Below are 21,025 nucleotides of genomic sequence, written 5' to 3' on the forward strand. Positions count from 1 at the left end.
GATTCAGATGGTTTGAGAGACCAGATTCTGGAGGAAGCGCATAGATCAGCCTACAGTGTTCATCCGGGATCTACCAAGATGTACCATGACCTCAAGGGTACGTATTGGTGGAGCGGAATGAAGAAGGATGTTGCAGAGTACGTTTCCAAGTGTCTGACTTGCCAGCAGGTGAAGCTGGAACATCAGAGACCTTTTGGCTATCTACAACCATTACCTATTCCAGAGTGGAAGTGGGAGCGGATTGCCATGGACTTTGTTGTTGGTTTACCATGTACTCGACAGGGGTACGATTCCATCTGGGTGATAGTTGACCGTATGACCAAGTCAGCTCATTTCCTTCCGATCAAGGTTTCGTATCCTGCTTCGAAGTTGGCTCAGTTGTACATCGACAGGATTGTCAGTTTGCATGGTGTACCGGTTTCGATTGTTTCTGACAGAGGGTCGGTTTTCACTTCGAGGTTCTGGAAAGCGTTACAGGAGTCCTTGGGTTCTCGATTGGACTTCAGTACAGCTTTTCATCCTCAGACTGACGGTCAGTCTGAGAGGACTATTCAGACATTGGAGGATATGCTCAGGATGTGCATTCTTGACTTTCAGGGTAGCTGGGATACTCATTTGCCGTTGATTGAGTTTTCCTACAACAACAGTTACCATGCGAGCATTGAGATGGCACCTTATGAGGCTCTGTACGGACGCAAGTGTCGATCTCCTATCTGCTGGGAAGAGGTCGGCGAGCGGAAGTTGTCTGGTGCTGAGATTATTCAGATTACCTCAGAGAAGGTACCGTTGATAAAACGGAGGTTGGAGACAGCTTTTAGTCGGCATAAGAGTTATGCTGATCCGAAGAGAAAAGACATCGAGTTTCAGGTGGGAGACTTTGTGTTTCTTCGGGTTTCGCCTATGAAAGGTGTGGTTCGTTTTGGTGTCAAAGGAAAGTTGGCACCGAGGTACGTTGGTCCTTATGAGATTTCAGAGAGGATTGGAGCTGTGGCATATCGTCTGGTTCTGCCGCCAGACATGTCGTTAGTACATCCTGTGTTTCACATTTCTATGTTGAGGAAGTGTATTTCCGATCCTTCGCATGTGATTGTGCCTCAGAGTGTTGAGATTGACCAGGAGCTGTCCTATGAGGAACAACCAGTTGAGATTGTTGATACGCAAGTGCGTAAATTGCGGAACAAGGAGATTCTGATGGTCAAGGTTCTTTGGCGCAATCATTCTGTAGAGGAGTGTACTTGGGAGACCGAGTTGGATATGCGGAAACGTTATCCTTTCCTCTTTCCTTGAGGTACGTGTATCTTTGATTATGCGCTATCGTTGTTGGATTTTGTGTGCCTTACGTGTTGTTATGCTTTGAGTTTTTGCGTTCTAAATTCGAGGACGAATTTATAATAAGTTGGGGAGAATGTAATATCCCGTATTTTTTCTCTTTATTATATTTGCATTCCTCGAGATTTATGCAATTTATTATTATTATTATTATTAAATTAAATAATATCCATGAGTTTCTTAGGTCTATGATGCATTAATAAATTGATCCATGGTTAAATATAAACTTAGCCCATGCAATAAGTAAAATGAAAAGCCATGCATTAATCAACATGAAAAGCCCATGCATTAATCAACATGAAAAGCCCATGCAATAATCAACAAAGGAAAGCCCATGCAATTTATAAAAAATGAATCAGGTTTATTATGCAACATGAAATCTTCTTCTTCCTTTTGCATATATATGCTTCTGTTACGACTCTTTTTCTAACCTAAACTTCCATCATTGAATCAAACTCATCTGCCACCCTTTTTTTTCTTTTCAAACTCAGAGACCATAAACTTCATCAATCCTCATTCTTCATTCCAACTCCATTGAACTCAAGCTCGGTGAGTTTCCCTGTTTCATTGTTTTTGGTTTAAGCTTATAAACGGCGTTCCGTAAATTGATTCGTTCTTCTTCGTTTCTTGATCAAATCCAGTTTCGTTTTGTCGATGAGATTGTAGACACACGCCTCTTCAATTCCCTATCTCGGTTTTGCAAAACGGTACGTAATCAATCCCGTTTCAATCGCCGCAAGTTTATCGTTTTGGGTTTGATATTCACTGTTCTTGATTAACATGTCTACTGCCGAATTCTTGGCCATTGTTATTGTTATGATTCTTGTCGTATTGATGACTATAATCTCATGTTTTGTTATTTGATAACCGGTTTGTCTGGTGTTGTCTTTAAACTCATTGTTTGATTCGTTTCGATGTCGATCCGACATAGACTATGCCTGAGTTTGTTCTTATAGTTGATGTCAATGAGTTGTTGTGTTCTGTTGTTGGTTTATATAAATTAGGTTGATTATTAAGTGAGATTTATTGTGGTTTTAGAAGAAAAAAGGATTTCTCCTTTGGCCATGAATATGCTGTTTCAGTTCACGGTATGAACATGTGGTTATGATTTCATATTTTGGTTGCCTTAGTTGATTTCTCCATAAATAGAGTTATATGGAATTGATTTGCTACTGTTAATGGGTTCTTATTTTAATATTGAATTCATGGTGCTTGAATTGAAATATATGGCAGTGATGATTGTTTGGTTAATTATGGTTTTGTATGTAGGAGATGGCTAAAGGTATTATTAAGTCACGGGTTAAAATTGCTTTAACTATTTGAATCCATATTGTTTATTGTTTTAAGCAATTGAATCCCTCAAGATTGTTTCTAGCTATTGTCATTATTGTGATAATAACCTTGATTTCGTTTTAATTTATAATTGGGCAATTTGAAAACGATAAATATTTTATAACCTAATTAATATAATTACTCTAGTAATTATATTCAATTTTGATTGATATGCCAATTTGGCTAAAGTACAGTTTAGCCCCTAAACTTTTATAAACTTAAAATGGTAAGTTTTAATTGTAACTTGGGTTACTTGGATTTGAAGTTATCGAATTCTATTTTAAAAATAGATAATTAATTTATCAAGTATTTTAATTTATAAACTCGGGTTTATAAATTTAATAAACTTTTGGACCGGGTTAGACTTTGGTCGCCCAATAAGTGGGAAGAAGCTTGGTAGTTTTAATAACTCGGCTGACTCACTAATATGGATTTTAACTCGGATTTATTTAATTATTCTATGTACCATTTTAAATATGTTTATATGATCTGTACCTCATAACTTGGGTTATATTTGGAATGCATTTAATATAAGTGTTTATTAAATGTGACTTGGTTTTGCGTTGTGCTAGTCCTATGTGGTGTCTAGTACTCTTTAGAGTTAGGGTCTGATTTTAATTATAATTTTAATATTTTATTTAGACCCGTCGACTGTTCGTACTTCAGAGGCGAACCAGAGTTAGATTGCTTGTCAAGTTTCACGTGGAATAGCAAGCAGTGAGTTTATATCTCTATTTACCTCTTTATTAAGCAAATGTATTATTTTGTATATATATATGTATAAACAGCTTTTGAACTGTTTTCGGCATTGTGGATTTGATTTGGAACGTGCTACTCGATGGGCATCATCGGGACTGCGTGCGCACCGGTAATGATTATGGTATTGAGGTAGGTTTGAGATACGTCTCACCTTAGTGAGGGCACCGGTGGAAGATACGTCTCCTGGGCTCACTATTTATTAAGTGATAGTCGGGGATCGGTTATTGAGATACGTCTCACCGACACGACAATGGATTTAGAATTGTGGTTTAGGGTTTCATTGATAATCCATAATGAAAATGTTTTATTAAACGTTTTAAAGGTTTTTAACTTAATAAATGTAAATGGTTATATAAACTCTACTCAGTAAATCTGACCCCGTTGTTTTCCCAAATTTTCCAGGTTTATGATTTGAGCGTTTGGTCGATCTCCGTTTCTTCATTCTCGGAGGTTCTTTATTTTATTTCAGAATAAATGAGTCGAACTATTTTTGAACTCTTAGACCGCAGTAGTAGGATTGGTATTTATGTCTTAGTCTTATACGTTTATATCTTAGACTATTGTTTGTTGGATTGGTCCAACTATTACCTTATCGCTTTGGCATGATTACAGTGTTTATGGCATTTATATTATATTGCCATGTTGGAGTTTATTTGAGATTAAGCGTACTTAAATATATGTTGTTTATATGTACTGCTAGACTAGGTTGGAGTCTCGGTTGCCCCCGAGCATGTGGTTTTATGCAGGTACATTGTTGTGTATGGTATTTATCTGTTATCCGCAAGGCTTGCTACGGGTTTTGGTACGACCATACCCATACCCTAGCGCCGGTCACGATTCATGAAAATGGGTCGTGACAGAATCCCTCAGACGACGCGCTTTATCCGAGTCTTCGAGGATTCTAGCTTGTTTTTGGAATTCGGATGATTTGTCCTTGGTCCTTTTGTCAAGGCGAATCTCATGGATTTGATAGCCGGTGTTATCTAGTTCTTGCCTTTTGGCGAGAGCTGATATCATCTTTTAGCTTTGAGCTAATTCGGAATATTGCATAATTATATTCACTAACACTTTTAAAATCCTGAAATTTTAAATGCATCCAGTCATAACGAGCTTTTGAAAGTATTACAGTTTTATGGTGGTCGAAGCGTTCTTTTAAACTTTTCTAGAGAATAAGTGGATTATCTTCACTGAGATGTTCATTTTTTTAATCATTTATCAAGATGATGACGAAGGAAGATCATTGTTTTACGATTTTGAGTAGATGCATTATTTCTTTCTTTAATAGTGTCCTCATGACCAGAGGCTTGCAAATGTATTTTTGCATCTAGTATCCATGGCAGATAATTCAAGTTTTGTAAGGTTTGACATGATTAAACTATCATATAAAAATTAAATATAATTAGGACTAAATAAAAGCATAGAAATAATAACAATTTATTTTCAAGATTAAACACATATACAACTATCTGGGGGTGGGCAAAAAAACCGGTCAAACCGATTAATCGAACCGAAACCGTAAAACCGAACCGGAAAATGTGGTTAACCGGTCCAAGAGTTTAGGTTTAGGTTTTGATTTTTGATTTTTACGGTTAATGGTTTATGTTTAGGTTTTGGAGTTTTAAAAACCGCGGTTAACCGGTTTATAAATAATATTATATATTTTATAAATTATATATATACATACATACGTTTTTAATTATTCAAATAAAAAAAATTATAATCTACACACATAAAAATTCTAAAAACAAAAATATACTTAAAAATATTTTATTTATCAATATATTTTTATTTTAGGAGTATATATATATATATATAACTTTATTTTTCTTAATAAAATATTTACCTAATTGAAATAGAAATATATAAAATTTATATTTTTATAATTAAATAGAATGAAAATTAAAGTTTAATTATTAGATTATATTTAAAATTTTATCTATAAATTGTATCTTTTTTTATCTATTTTTTTAAATAGTTACATGGTTAAAAACCGCAAAACCGAACCATTTTAAATGGTTAACCGATTTAATGGTTAACCGTTTAAAATTTTAAGTTTAGGTTTTTAATTTTAAAAACCGAACTACTATGGACCGGTTTACATATGACCCTCGTGGACCGATTAACCGGTCCATGCCCACCCCTACAACTATCATATTTTTCGCTTATAAATATGCATAATCAATAATTATTGCAGCAGATAATAAAGGTAGAACAATAAATACAAATATATAAATATAAATAAAAATTTTCCCATAAAATATTAAATATACCAATGAGTAATAAAATAACTAACATAATAATAAAAATTAAAAATAACTTCGTTTTAAAATTTTTGAAGATTAAGAGATGAAAAATTGTGTAGTGAAAACAAATATTAAAGTGAATATATATAGAGAAGAATATAGCCGTTTTATTACCGTTATACAACCGTTTGTTACCGTTATGTAGCCGTTAGATTATTTTATATTTTGTTAAAATTATTTAGATAACGAATTAAATTAATTATGATATAAAAATATTTATGTTTGTATTAATATTGTCAATTAAATAAATTCGTTTATAGTAAGGGGATTACCACTCGAGCATAAACGATTAAAATTAAACTACCAAAGAGTTATTTATAGGAGGCTTAACCTTCCATATAAAAATTAATAATATAAACATAAGCATAATAAAATGTTAAGCAAATAAAATTTGTAGGAGGTATAACCTTCCATTAATTAAATAATTAGACAAGTATTAAAGTTAGAGATTTACCTTTACGATACTTTACCGAATTTTCTTGGATTAGGAAATCGTAAACTAATAGAGAACGATTGTGCTGATAACGTGTTATACATTTAATGATAATATAATTGATACTTATGAACTAAACTAATTAGTAATTGATGAACACTTAGAATAACACAACAAAAGGAGCAAATATTTGAGAGGATTTCACTTATTTGATGAGTATTTTTTACTTATGAAACTTACATGTAGCGAAACCTATTTACAGGCAATTTCACCCACCATGTAATTAATGCATTTACATCCATGTCAAATATGGAGGATTGAAATTTTTTCACTTAAATTAGATAAGTAAATTTTGTCATACAAAATATTCACACACTATTCATAACAATTATATCAATTAAGATCAACTTCTATTCTAGTTTAATGATAAACAAATAACTCTAAACATTGAGTTAAATTTCAACAGGAAACAATGTATAATGCAAACCCCACTAAGTTAAAACTGCATAATTATGTCACAGTAAACAAATCTAAAAAATGCAAATAAAATATCTCACAATAACTCGTTCATCCTTTTAATAGGCTCTATGAAATCATCACGATTTACAACACCACCTCCTTCCACATAGTGGTTTCTCTTATGTTTTTAAAACAAAATAAAATTGAACATAAAAATGAAATGGAACCCCAAATTTCAAAAAACATTGATTAGCTTATGCCGACACAACTGATCGATTATCCATCCGCTGCTTCATGTTCTGCTGCTGCCGCTGAAGCTCGCCTCTACTGCCGTTGTCAGAGGTCGCCTCCATCTCTACTCCTCCACTAGAAATAAAGTTACAACTTATGAGTTGTCTGTTTTAAGCCGAGAAGCTCATTTAGCAGTAATACCAAATACAGAAGCCAACATCACCTTGATATGTTCTGTCAAATAATCAGATCTCATTTTTTGAATCTAGTAACTCAATTTATTATCCACTTTTTGTTATGTCGTTGTTGCTTCCCGTTCCGCCTTTTTTTGTTTCACCTCTTTCTGTTCCACTGCTGCCGCAGCGGTCTCTTTTTGTCGTTTCAGTTGGAAAGGACTTTTGAGCGTAGGGATTTAAATACAACTGCCTTGTCGTCGAATAGATAATGACCGAACACTATTCTGTCAAAAAAATAGAAAAGAAAAGAAATAGCCAAAGATGAGAGCTTATGTATCATAAATAGAGGAGTAAAAAATGCAGTTTTTGGAGTATTTTAGATTATTTAGGTATTATAATAAAGAAAATAGTTTCTAAAATAAAAACATAAAGAGTTAAAAAATGGTGAGTATTTTTGTTAAGTTTTGAAGCGTGAGGTAAAATCTGCAAATATTGTAAAAATTGCTGTATTTTTCCTAAATTTCTCTATAAAAAAAGTATTTATGTAAAGCTAACAATTCAAAAAATGTATTTTTACAATTATTTATTTAGGAGAGTATATATTATATGCTACTACTTAGGGTGTACAAGAAAAAATCAAATCAATCAAATCAAATCAATTCAATCAAGCCAAACCAAAAATTACAGTTTAAATAATCATTGGTCTGATTGTGGTTTGAGAACATAAAATATAAATTATTGATTTGATTTGCAGTTTCAAAATTAATAAACCAATTTAAACCAAATCAAACCAATATTATATATATATATATATATAATATTGAAAATATCATGTCATTATTACTATCTTGGAAACTAAATCGTTTTCCTGTTTAGTAATTCTAGTTTATATTGGAATTTTAATTTGTACAGTTGGAAGATTTCTCATTTCCTTTTTCAAATTCTCTTTCTTTCTTCATAAGTATTTTCATTTTCTTCCTTCATATATAAGACTTCTATAGAATCAAAACTATTCGTTGTTTCTTCAAAATTACTGCCAGTTCTACCAATTTCATCCCATATTAAACTTTCATAATCTAACACTATGAACATTGAAGATTCAAGTTCCACCAAATTACCACCAGTGCATATAGCTTTTACTACTATGAATCAAATTTCTACTCCTGAAACACCTAAAATTACCAGTACTGGTTCTAAATTGTAATCTGGTCTCCCCCCTCTTCCTCTGAAAAAGACGAAGGCTCAGGCGACTCATAAACGTGTCAAAGGATCTAGAACATCTGATATTTTTGATCACTTTACAACGTTACCAAATATTGATAATTTAAGATGTGGGTGTAACTACTGTGGTAAAGACTATAGTTGTGATACAAAAACTTGTGGTACCAGTCACTTGTGGGCACATATCTCAAATCTGTGTAAGAAGTACCCATACAGAGTAGAAGATAAAAAGCAAAAAACTTTGAGTTTTGAAGTTAAGTCGACGCAAGATGGACATGTTATTAGTTTAAAACTAATGCATTTCCAATTTTATCAAAAATTGTCACGCGATATCTTGGCTATTCCAGTTTCTACCGTAGCTTCAGAATCTGCGTTTAGCACAAGCGGCAAAATTCTTGATTCATATAGGAGTTCACTTAGCTGCAATACAGTAGAAGCTCTTATTTGTTCTCAAAATTGGATATGTTATAAGCCAACAATTGACCTTCGACAATCTATGGAGGAGCTAGAAAATTTTGAAGATACTGAGAAAAGTAACTTCTAAATATATTTTACAATATAATGTGTATATTCTCTTTTTTATATATAATCATGAAACATTCCTATTTATTATTTTGTTGTACAAAATTCTCAGGTTTGTTTCTACAAACTTAATGGTTCAAGTCTTCTTCTTACAAGTTTGAGTTTTGATAATGTAAGTTTAAAATTATATGCAGTAATTTCTAATATTTTTATAACTTTGTTAATTGAGTGAGTTTATTCTATATATATTTATTTATAATCTTGCTTTGCATCGTGTTTTGCAGGAAAAGAGTTCAAAGTTAAATTCATAACATCAACCAAGGGCTCAAGGCATGTTATCATTTGATTATGTGTTGCAGGTAAATTATTAGATATCAAACTTCATGATTCTCTTTTTGGAAAGCATTAGTTGTGAGATTGTATTTTTTTGGTATTATTTGAAAAACAAAATAAATATGATTATAGTTGATATTGTTTTTAATCATTTTTTATATTTGTATTTATTATCGATCGGTCGATCAGTTGAATGATGATTTAAATTGGATTTAAAATATAAATTATCAAATCAAACTAAACTAATTTTGTTGGTTTAATATCTATGTGGTTTGATTTTGGTTTGCTAAATTGATAAACCAATATAATTGGTTTGAATTAAAAAATGAGAAAATTAGGTATTTATCTAAAATAAAAAAATAATATGATAAATTAACTCAACATGAAAAAGATATGAAAATTACATCATAATATTAGTTTTTTTTTATAATTTTACTCTTCATATGTTAATATTTATAATTTTACTGTGAATATATAACACATGCAATTTCTCTCTCCGCGACACAACCTGACACTACCTTTCTCTCTCTCTCTCTCGCTCTCTCCCTCCCACTCTCCCATGACAACAACCTGACACCACTTTCAACTTTTATTTAAGACAAACAACTTTTTACTTCTCAATATTTTTATTATTTCTTTCCAATTTTTTTTTCATTCTTTTATTTTCTTCATTCTTTTAAATTAACAGAAAATATATAAATTATAAATTGCCAATATTTTTCAATTGGTCGAATATTATTAATTTTTTCAGATAAATTTAAGATATATACTACTGTTTGATATTTTATTATATCGATTGCAAAATAAAAAAACTATATAAAATGAACAAAAATATTAAAATTTTAATTAAAACTATATTTTTTTTTACATATTTTATCATAACATCATCATAATATTATCATAACCTTATCAAAACTTTTCCATGACGTTATCATAATGTTTTTGCAACGTTACCATAACCTTTTCATAATATTATCATATCCTTATCATATTACCATAATATTACTATGTAAATTTATTTTATGTATTTTATCATAATCTTTTTATAACTTTAACACTATCATAATACTATCATAATATTATCATAATTGTTTCATAACTTATTTTATGTTATTTATGCAGAATTAAATAACATTTTTATAATATTATGCAAATTATATTACATACTATATTATAATCTTATCATAATAACATTATCACAAAATATTTTAATCTTAGCATATTTTTTTCATAATAATAATTTCATAACTTTATCATAATCTTATCATAATATTATCGTAACGTTATCATAATATTATCATAGTATTATCACAATTTTATTATGCAAATTTATTTTACATACTTTATTATAACCTTATCATGATTTATAATATATGGTTTCTCTATTTTCTGCTACGACAATTATTATTAAATTGAAGCAATTAAAACACTACTAAATAAATAACATCAATACCACATATTCGGAATATACTTTATCAGTCACTCCAAAATTAAATAATCCTAATCACTTGAACAACACTCATAATTAGAATTTAATTTCATGATATCTGGACTCCATTTTTTCATTTCTAAAGGGGAAAATGACAATTTTCACATAAATCATTCAACTGCCTTTTTATCAAATCCAAAAGAAACAGAGATACATGATATATATTATCATAAACAGAAGCAATGCGGGAAGGCATGGAGTTGTTGCTGCATTGATTTGGACTATATTTAGAAGAGGGGCCGAACCGCTCCTCCTATAGAACAATGCATATGAATTCCTGTTGTCAACTTAAATTAATGGAAAAAAAATTCAAAATTAAAACAATTATAGATCAAAATTCAAAAAGATCACAAAAGATAACAGATCAAATTAAAATCAAAAATAATTGTAGATCACAATTCACATGACTTGCTTCTCATATTCTAATAAAATATTCAGATTTCACTTTTTGAATCTTCTACCAAATAATTGGATAATTGAAAACCTAAAACAAATCTATTATCCATTCGCTGCTTTTCGTTGCTTCGCCGTTGCCACTTTCTGTTCTGCCGCCGCCATCGCTCTCTGTTCCGCCGCCGCCACCTCTCTTTGTCATTTTAGTTGAAAGCGGTTTTTGAGCTTCGAATTTGTACAAAGATTTAAATGCAACCGCCTCATCATCGAATAGATAGTGAGAAAATATTATAACCGTCGAGAAAAATTAAAAAAGAAAAAGAAATAGATGGATTTGATGCAGAAAGTTAATTATATGATTAGCAAAAAAAAGAAAAGAAAGGTTATGCATCGCAAACAAACAAATGAAGAGTGAAAACCAAGTTTATGGAGTATTTTTGAATATTGTTTTAGGTATTAGGAATAATTACACTCTATACTATAATAAGGTAAAATATTTACAAACATGTTATCTTATATTTTCTCTTTACAAGAGTGTTTTTCATATTTTCAAATATGCCACCTTATTTCTTTTATTAGCAAAAATATATATTCCTTCTTTTTCTTCATCTTCTCCACTCAAACCCTAATTTATTTTCTCTTCCTCCATTAATCTCCACCACCACCAACATCAATCTCCATCTTATAAAATCACCACCACAACATACTTTCCTTCTCCTCTATTTGTCGCCGCCCCGTTACTCTGCTCGGCGCCGCCGTTGCGCCCCCACTTCCATGACGCTGCTGCTGTGCCCTCCACGTCCACGCCGTTGTGCCCTCCTCGCCCAAGCCGACGCTGCTATCCCCTCCACGACCACGCCGCCGCTACTAACTCCTCCACACCGCCGCCATTTAAGTGTAATATTTTAAAATTATATTTATATGTATAGATCTAGTATTTATATGTGTAGATCTATGATTTGTGTGTATAGATCTATGATTTGTTTGTATAGATCTAGGATTTATTGTTGTATGTATGATCTATTCAGTTTGTTTTTAAATTTTTAATTTGGCTTCATCTTCATCTTCTCCGTTTTTCATATTTCATATTTTCATTCTCAGATCTGATTTTTTTTTTGGAAAAAATATAATTCGTATTATATACGAATTATATATGGATTATATACAAAATTAATGAATTATATACATATTATATACATACTATATACCAAACATATATAAAAATTGGAAAAGTCGAATTTTATATAAAAATTGTATTTTTGTAATTATTTTGTAAAAAAATGTACTTTTGTAATGATTTTGTGTATTTCTGTTAAGAAAAAATACATGTTGTATTTTTATAATTATTTTTATTTTTTCCGGTATTTGTAAAAAAATATCTAGGTATTATAATAAAGAAAATAGTTTTTAAAGTAATAACATAAAAATTTAAAAAGAGGTGAGTATTTCTTTTAATTTTCACGCGTGAGGTAAAATCTGCTAATATTTTTTAAAATTGGAATATATTTCCTAAATTTCTCTTAAAAAATTAGCATTAAACTGATTAAACCAAACCATGTACACCTCTACTACTACTACTACTATTACTACTTATAACAAATCTAAGTAGAGAAAATTAGGAAAAATACTCTCTTTTTAAAAATAATAGGATTTCCTAACTCAAGAAGGAAAAGATAGAGAAAATACCTCACCCTTTTACTATTATTATTTTTTTTACTCTAAGACATATTTATATTATAATTATACCTACTTTTTATTATTATTTTACTCTAATTATATATTTTTTACTCTAATAATATACCACCTGTTACTCTCTTTTTTTCCTTTCTCTTTCCTTTCTCTTTTTTCTTCTTTCTCTTCTCTGCTTTCTTTTTTTTCGTCATTTTTTTCTTCTTCTTCTTCTTCTTCTTCTTCTTCTTCTTCTTCTTCTTCTTCTTCTTCTTCTTCTTCTTCTTCTTCTTCTTCTTTATTCTTCTTTTCTTCTCAATTTTTATTCTTTTTTTCATCATCGTTCCTTCATCGATCCGTTGTCGCTCCGCCATCGTTTCGTCGTCGCTCCGCCGTTCTTTCATATTTGATTTTAGCGATTTTTTTCTTAATTCGTGGTGATAAATACAATTTATTTTAACTTTCAGATCTAAATAAATTAATCTTGATTTTTTTCAATTTTAGATCTAAAAAGCTGCATGAAAAACAATTTTATGATGAAAAAAAACGATTTTCTGCAAACAAAACAGCATCTGATTATCATATGAGTATCACTGCATTATCATCACATTATCATAACACTGCAGAAAAAATTATTTTTTTTATAAAAAAACAGCCTCTGATTATCATATGAGTATCACTCTATTATCATGTAGTTATCATAACATTGCGGGGAAAAAAATTCTGCATAAAATAATGTTTGATTATAAAATCGTTATCATAATATTATCATATTTCGTTATCATAACATTATCATATGATACCGAGATGATATTTATGGTATCAAGATGATAATGTTATGATAATATCTATGATTATGTTATGATAAAACAATATTTGATTATCATGTCAGTATCAGTATATTATCATGTTGTTATCATAACACTGCAGTAAGATAACTAGATGATAATGAAATATGATAATGTTATGATAATATCTATGATTATGTTATGATAAAACAGTATCTGATTATCATCTCAGTATCAGTATATTATCATGTTGTTATCATAACACTGCAGTAAGATACCTAGATGATAATGAAATATGATAAGATTATGATAATTGGATGATAACGTGCGCAAAAATATAATTACAAAAAGATTTATGATAACCAGATGATAACGGAGTAAAATCATAAATATTTTTAAACCCAGAGTAAAAACATAAATCTGAAAAAAACATGAGGTATTTTCTGCAACTTTTCTGTGTTGAGGTAAAATGTGCAAATATTTTTATTTTTGGAATAAATACCTAAATTTCCCATCTAAGTACATGTGTAAAAGTCCAGCCGAGAAGCCCAAGGCTTTCCCACAGTTCGACTTCAAAACCCTAGCATCCTTCAACCCCAACTATATAAACATAGCGACGCCGAATCCCAGAGATCTTTCTTTGTTTGGAAACAAAAAAAAATGCAGATATTCGTCAAAACCCTAACCGGGAAAACAATCACTCTCGAAGTCGAGAGCAGTGACACTATCGACAATGTCAAGGCCAAGATCCAAGACAAAGAAGGTATTCTTCCTTTTATTTTTGTTAATTTCTGTTTGGTTACTGAGAAAATGACTATTGTTTTCTTTTCCAATAGGAATTCCACCTGATCAGCAGCGATTAATCTTCGCTGGAAAGCAACTCGAAGATGGCAGGACTTTGGCTGATTACAATATCCAGAAAGGTATTTTCATTCACTTTTATAATAATGTAATTTTTATTAAATTTAAATAATTAATGTACGTTTATTTTCTGTGTAGAATCGACTCTTCATCTTGTGCTGAGGCTCAGAGGAGGAATTATAGAGCCATCTCTCATGGCTTTGGCTCGCAAATACAATCAAGAGAAAATGATTTGCCGCAAGTATGTTAAGATTTACCCAATTCCGTGTTAAATTGTTCGAAATCAAGCAAAATGATATCTGTTTGTAATCGATTGAACCGGGCACTTACTTACCTTCTCTTGCTGTTAAATTGTGCACCAGAAGTTATACCAGTTCCCCATATTAATTCCCATTTTTACTTTGTCAGCTGTTATTATTTTACTTTCAGTTGATTTTCATAGATGGGTATATGTTTTTGTGTTTTTCATTGCGACTGCTTGGTAATTGCACAGGCTTAGTAGTAGGATTGGGGTTATATAATTACTCGTTTACTCTTTTAATCTAGCTCTTTTTACTAGGTTAGTTGTTTAAAAGTAATTTCAACTCTCATTTTGATTTTTTTTATTGAGTTTCATAGCTCTAAATTATGTTTTGTTTTTTCCTTATGAAGTTATGGATTAGGAGTTTAGTTATTTTAGGTTTAGCAGTTTAATAACGCTCTACTGTTTGATCTCGAGGTCTTTAATTTTGTTTCATTGAAATGCATTATTAAATAAATACATGGAGATGTTTGATTCTAGCTTTCTTTTTAGTGAAGAGAGTATGAGATTGTGTTTGGTTGGGTGCTCTTTTGTGGAATTCCGATTTCGTGTTTTTCTTCTTATATCATTGTTTATATTTGTTGACGAACATCATTTTACCTATTCAAACTTTTTATACAATACATCGGTTACATGTATTCCTGATACTTTGATCTAATTTTTTGACCTTATAGTCTGCATCTTAGGTTATATGAAATGATGTAACATTTTGAATTACTTGTAGCATATAATTTAACTTATTTTTTTCTCTGATTGGTGTTTCCAGGTGTTATGCTCGTCTGCATCCGAGGGCTGTTAACTGCAGGAAGAAGAAATGTGGGCATAGCAATCAGGTGATTTACATGTTAAATTGAATAATCACTACTGTTGTTTTCTAATTTACCATTGTTGCATGATTAAATCGTATCTCGATGATGACTAAACCCTCATTTTTTCCATGTCTGCAGTTGAGGCCCAAGAAGAAGGTCAAGTAGACTCTGGCTGAGATTTGTCATTTACATTTCTTGGTGTTATCTGTGAACTGTATTGGACCATGCTCCTTTTTGTTAACTTTTTTTACTTTAACTGGTGGTAAATTTTGGTTGAATGCTATTGAATGATAAAAACTTAATTTTACTGGTATTGTAGGAACCATACACAATATATCGCTAGCTCAATAGAACCAATTGATCTGTGTATGATTACAAATTGAGAGAAATTGTAAAATTTCCAAATTATATTCAGGTATTTACTATGTATGATGACCCATTGAGGTAGGTAATAATTACCAGTTACATTTAACTTGTTTTCCCTGCAGTACAAATGCTGTTATATCAAAGGAATCAAAGAAGTTTATTGTTCAAGTAAAGTTTAATTTTGTTTCATGTCTTAATTTTAATCTAAATTAGTCTAAAATTGTGAAAAACTATATTACTCTTTTCTATTATAAAAGGTAGACTTATTTGATTTATACACATTAATATTTTAGTTTATTAATTGGAATTACATTAACTATTTATAATATTTTTATTAAAGAATGTTTTCATTCTTTTGATATATTTTTATAAATCAGCTATTCATTATGTAATATTTTTAGCATAAACTATAGCATATGCTAAAATTCAACAATCAATAGCAATTCATTATTAATTACAACTTTATCGTGGTCATTTTTTGCATTTATTATTTTAAGGCTTAATCATCAAAAAAACCCCTCACCTTTTAACCCCTTTTCAGTTGCACCCTGACGTTGCAATTTGTCAATTGCACCCTAATTTGGGTTTCAATTCCACCCTCAAAATCAAATTGGACTTTTTTCACTCGGGAAAAATTCATAAAAACCCTTATAAAATATTCGTTTGAACTCTTTTTCACATAAAAAGTTAAAAATGGATGACTTATTTTAACTTTTTTCAAATGAAAAAGAAATCAATTTAATACTTGAGCGTGGAATTGAAAACAAAAGGTGCAAATTAGGGTACAATTGACAAAATTGCAACGTCAAGGTGCATTTGAAAAGGGGCCAAAAGGTGAGGTTTTTTTTTGGTGGTTAAACCTTATTTTAACCTACTTTTTTTTATTTTTTTTTACTTTTTTCATTTATGCTTCTATTTAATTTTACAACATCGATTTGATTTTTTAATAGTAGACCATACATCAATATTATAAAAAAATTAAATAATTTATTTTTATATAATTCATCGATTCTTTTAACTATATCTTTTGAAAAGTTCATATTAAATTAAAAAAAATATTACATAAATTTTAGTTTAAAATATTTAATTAAAAAAATTATTAAATAATTAGCAATTAATAAAATTAAGAGATAATTATCTTAATAGATAATTTTAAAATTTCTTTTTAACTTTGTGCATTGGAGTAAAATTTGAAATGCTATGCTATCCAGTGTTTTCAAACCCGGACCGGACCGGCCGGTTCAATCGGTTAGACCGGAAACCGGAGGTCAGTCCGGGTCAATTGTTCCTCAATACCCGGATCTCCGGTTCAACCAGTTTGAACCGGGAAAACCCGCAAGAACCGGACACCCGTTGAACCGGAAAACCCTTCGAAACCGGCCGGTTCTGTAAATCAAAACAAAACTGAAGATTTTAAAATTAAAAAATGAATACACAGCTGCGGAGAAGACATTGATGCGGTTGAAATCTTACAGTGGACTGATTTACGAGCTTTGATTCATAAAGAAATAGATAAAAGTGTATTGATTTTATTAGTTTCATGTTGAGAGGAAATGGTAGTGCGGCGGAATGTTAGTTTTAAGAAGAGATATGTCAGTGGCTAGGTTAAAATTTGGGATGACAAGTTATTCATTGGGGGTTAGGGTTATGTTTCCTTTTGAGTATAAAAAATATTTTGAAATTCAAAAAAATTATTTTATTATATATTTCAGAATTATTTTTCTTTATCTTATTATTAATATAAATAATTTTTATTTTTATTTAAACGGTTGAACCAACGGTTGAACCGGTTCAACCGGTTGAATCTTGAACCAGTAGACCTACCGGTTCTCTCACCGGTCCGGGTTTTAAAACATTGATGCTATCTATAGTATTTTACCACTTTTTCATGCTAAATTTAGCATAAAAAGTAGCATCACATTGGAGATGCTTTAAGCTATAACTCATTGGTAAATTTGTTTGTTTTTTTTTTTTTTTTTACCAAAGGCTAATATTCATTAATAGAATAATCAAATGTACAAAAATAAGTGACTCCTCAACAAATCTGAGTGAGCCAGTCTAAATGTAAATGATGATACCGCATAAAGCAGTCATCCAAAAGGGCTTTTTCGACCACCAGTGGGCCACCCAAATATGTTAACAATGTGGAACCAATTCTCTCTAAGTTTCAAAAACCTTCCTTTCTCTCTAAGTTTCTTCCCAATTCTCATTTTTAATGCGCGGGGGACGTGAATCAAGTTTGGTGAGATTATGTGAAACGAATCAACTGCTCAAGGTTATTTTCTAATAAGTTGAGAATTTAATTTTCCTAATAAAATTCAGGTAACCTAACTTTCTAAGTATTTTTAAAGTATTTTTCTAGTTTATTTTTATCAACCTTTTTAAATTATTTTAAAATTTATATGAAAGATACTTCTATTTTATTTTATATTTTTATTTATAATAAAGCATTTTTAATTAATATCATACCTATAATCTTTATATTTATGCATAATCAAACTACAATAGTATAATATGTTAAAATTCATTGAACATTTTTTGAAAAATAATACTCTCTTCGTCCCATTTAAAAAATCTCTTTGTTATTTTTTTTTGTGTCCCACTTAAAAATCTCACTGTGTCTTTTTAGCATAATTTTAATTTTTTTTATCCTTGTTTTATCTCAATGGTCAAACATATTTTGGAAGGCATTTATTGATATGCACAATTTCAAAGTACAATAAATAAGAGCAAAAGAAGAAACACAAACATGATTTGTGTCTTTTTAATATGTGTAAAATATGATAAAGAGGCTTTTTAAATGGGATGGATGAAGCAATCGCAATTTAATAGGCTTATTTGAATTTCACAAATATTCAAAAAATTAGTTAGTTTAGTTAAAATTTCACTAACTATCTAGAATACTCTTGTTTAGTGGGCAATTTATGTTCAAAGCTTTTTTGTTGTATTGCATACAATCAATCATCGATATAAGCGTGTACTATTAAGTGTAGAAGGTTTAATTAATGAAATATGTTTTACATCTCTCTCAAAGCATTTTTTGGCTAGTAAAGAGGTTATACTAGTAACATCCATTTAATTATGCATGTATGGACTAGGGATTGGGATTCCCATAAATTCATTTGAATTTGAAGAGGTTATATTCACGATCTACACCGTTTCTTATAAAATGAACGGTGTTAATTAATTTGATTAAAATTATATCTTTTTTATCAAACCGTTCATTTTATAACCAACAGTATATATCGTGAACATGACTTCCTCAAATTCAAAATAAACTTGAGGGAATCCTAATCCATGGACTAGAATGTAAGTGTAATATCAACAGAAAAGAAGTCTTGAAATTATCAGACCACTAGTCTTAAGCTCGTGCATTTGCGCGGAATCAAGTTAATATTTAATTTAAATAATAATATAAAAAATGTAAAAAAGAAAAAAAAATCAAACTAATAAAATCTTTAATAGTCCAGAAATAAGTTATTTTAAAACATTATATATATATATATATATATATATATATATATATATATATATATATATATATATATATATATATATATATATATATTGATATTATATATTTAATGATGTTTCTTTTTTAGCCAAGAAAACATGATGTCCCGTTTTGACAAATTATGTTCTTTTTATAGTCAAATTTAAATCAAACCGATTTTCTTGCCAATATGACAACCATGTATATAAGATTAAATCACAATAAAATATCAAACATTTGCGTGTTATATCATAATTAAAGGTTTAATCACAGTAAAAAAATAAACCGATTTAAAAATGGTTATAAAAGAAACATTATTTGCCAAAACGAGTTATATTAGCAAATTTTGAAAGTTATGGTTATAACTAATAAAAATTGAAAAGATTTGGTATTTTTTGAGGGTTTGGCCTATTTTAAACATTTTCTTAATTAACTAGTAATTTATAATTAAGAAAATCAGTTTATGATTTGGAACAACTATAAATAGAAATCAGCCAACCAATTGCGAACAAAGAGGGTTTTTCAAAAAAATCACTTCTCAAAAAATATACTTTTGAAAAGTTACTTTCTTAAAATATTTTAAAATGAACGAACTGAGGCTTTATATTTTCTGTAAAAGCAGTTGATGGATAAGTTAGACCAATATCACAATAGTGTACAAAATATTTGAAAATTCAAAAATGCACTTATTTGCAAATCCATTCAGCCAAATAGTATTGATAATTTCAAGATATAAAGCATCTTCATCAATATTTTCAAGACGTATCTTTCCAACATTGTTAAAAATAAAAAACAGTAATTCAATCTTGATTGAACATGAATTATTATGTGCAATCAATCATACTCTTTATCATAAAATGAAAACATTAACCCATCATTAGGTTTCAGTACTTTTTAATTTTTGTTTACATGATTTTTGGTCTATTTTCCTTTTTTTAGTAAGACTATATATTTTTCACCTTTTTTTTATTTAGTTTATGTACTTTTGTTTTTATTTACTTACTCCATGTACCAGTAGAAAGAAAGTATCTATTTAATCTTTTTTAAAATTTTATATTGTGTTTTGCTTCTGTCACGATCCGAAATCTAGACCGGCGCTAAGAAATGAGATTGGTAACTTCAAAACTCGTAGTAAGCGTAAAACCATTCTAACTTTTCGCGATCTAATAAAAAAAATACGTACAATGTTTTCAGAAAAACTTTTTAAAACGATACGATTGCAAACATCAAACTATCATATGAAAACGATACATAAAAATTAGGGTTTTACTATGCGATATCACATATCAAACATAGCCTCGTTTCACACACAAAAGTATCTCTGACCTAGTACGAATATCAACTACAATTTGGATATGTAAATATTGTTTACTGCTTTGAGTGTATGTCTAGATCCATCATTAATTAACAGGGTCAGATAATCACGTTAATTTAGTTTCAAACTAATCAAATCACATATAAATTTTAGCGCCGTCATGAAAATTGTAATTAGTGGTTGTATAGGTATTTAAAACGGTTAATAATAAAATCAATCTCACTTTTATATCCGATTTAAACTTTATGAATGCAATTGGAATACCACATTTGTTAGTTATGTGCTAGAAACCCATTTTTAGATGTTTGTTTAGGAGTATTTGTTTTTTGTTCACCATGTCAGTGCAGAGAGAGTCATGCAAATCTTAATGTACTAGTCCTTTATATTTCTGTACTTACTTTCCAGTCCTTTATTTTCCAGTTATTTACCTTTTTACTCATTTTT

The 21,025-nt window shown here is 29.8% G+C and overlaps 1 protein-coding gene and 1 non-coding gene across 2 annotated transcripts; both read left to right on the plus strand.

The window, feature by feature from the left end:
* The first annotated feature begins 14,019 nt into the window (after positions 1-14,019).
* On the plus strand, positions 14,020-15,832 carry LOC126666160 (ubiquitin-60S ribosomal protein L40). The gene is made up of 5 exons (XM_050359151.2): positions 14,020-14,199; positions 14,273-14,359; positions 14,436-14,538; positions 15,365-15,431; positions 15,546-15,832. The coding sequence occupies exons 1-5, from the start codon at positions 14,097-14,099 to the stop codon at positions 15,570-15,572; spliced, it is 387 nt and encodes a 128-aa protein (XP_050215108.1). The 5' UTR covers positions 14,020-14,096; the 3' UTR covers positions 15,573-15,832.
* LOC126666410 (small nucleolar RNA snoR99) lies at positions 14,651-14,751 on the plus strand. The gene has a single exon (XR_007637911.1). It is a non-coding gene; the product is annotated as a small nucleolar RNA snoR99 (small nucleolar RNA).
* Positions 15,833-21,025: the final 5,193 nt, after the last annotated feature.

This window comes from Mercurialis annua, linkage group LG1-X (genome assembly GCF_937616625.2).
Source record: "Mercurialis annua linkage group LG1-X, ddMerAnnu1.2, whole genome shotgun sequence".
Classification (NCBI taxonomy): domain Eukaryota; kingdom Viridiplantae; phylum Streptophyta; class Magnoliopsida; order Malpighiales; family Euphorbiaceae; genus Mercurialis; species Mercurialis annua.